The sequence below is a fragment of the Sinocyclocheilus rhinocerous genome, unplaced genomic scaffold, assembly GCF_001515625.1.
Source record: "Sinocyclocheilus rhinocerous isolate Xijiao unplaced genomic scaffold, SAMN03320098_v1.1 C35210272, whole genome shotgun sequence".
Taxonomy (NCBI): Eukaryota; Metazoa; Chordata; class Actinopteri; order Cypriniformes; family Cyprinidae; genus Sinocyclocheilus; species Sinocyclocheilus rhinocerous.
Window position 1 is genome coordinate 1 of NW_015743145.1, and position 407 is coordinate 407.

A 407-nucleotide genomic window follows, 5' to 3' on the forward strand; every position below is an offset into this window, starting at 1 on the left:
GCAGGATCATCTCAGCCGCCTCGGCTGCGCTCAGCAGCACCTGCCGCTTCACCTGGAAGCTCTCGGTGATGCCCAGCGCTGCCATGTCTCCCACCGCGCCCTGGCTCATGTCTGAAAGCGCAGGGGTCAGAGGTCAGAGACTCGGAGGGCTGATGTGACTCACTGGTGTGAGTGTGTCTTACCCAGGCCGAAGGTGCTCTTGTTGTCCTGGTGAGCGGCTCTCAGCTGAGACACCAGCTCGGCGCTGTCGTATCCCGCGTTATCAGCGATGATGATGGGTAGCTGCAACACAAACAGCCCTGCGTCTTTAAGACAGACTCCTGAGGCTGGTCTCTGATGCTCACATAGTGCAATTACACGACCGATAATCAGACCTGCATCAATCCGTATTCACTCAAAACACATGG

General features: G+C 57.2%; 1 protein-coding gene across 1 annotated transcript; it reads right to left on the reverse strand.

Moving 5' to 3' along the window:
- Nucleotides 1-4: 4 nt before the first annotated feature.
- LOC107734750 (T-complex protein 1 subunit beta-like) lies at nt 5-390 on the reverse strand (the record flags this gene model as incomplete). Its single annotated transcript, XM_016546688.1, has 2 exons — nt 5-111; nt 183-390. Coding segments are annotated over 2 exons (315 nt in total), but the record flags the coding sequence as incomplete, so codon positions are not given.
- Nucleotides 391-407: the final 17 nt, after the last annotated feature.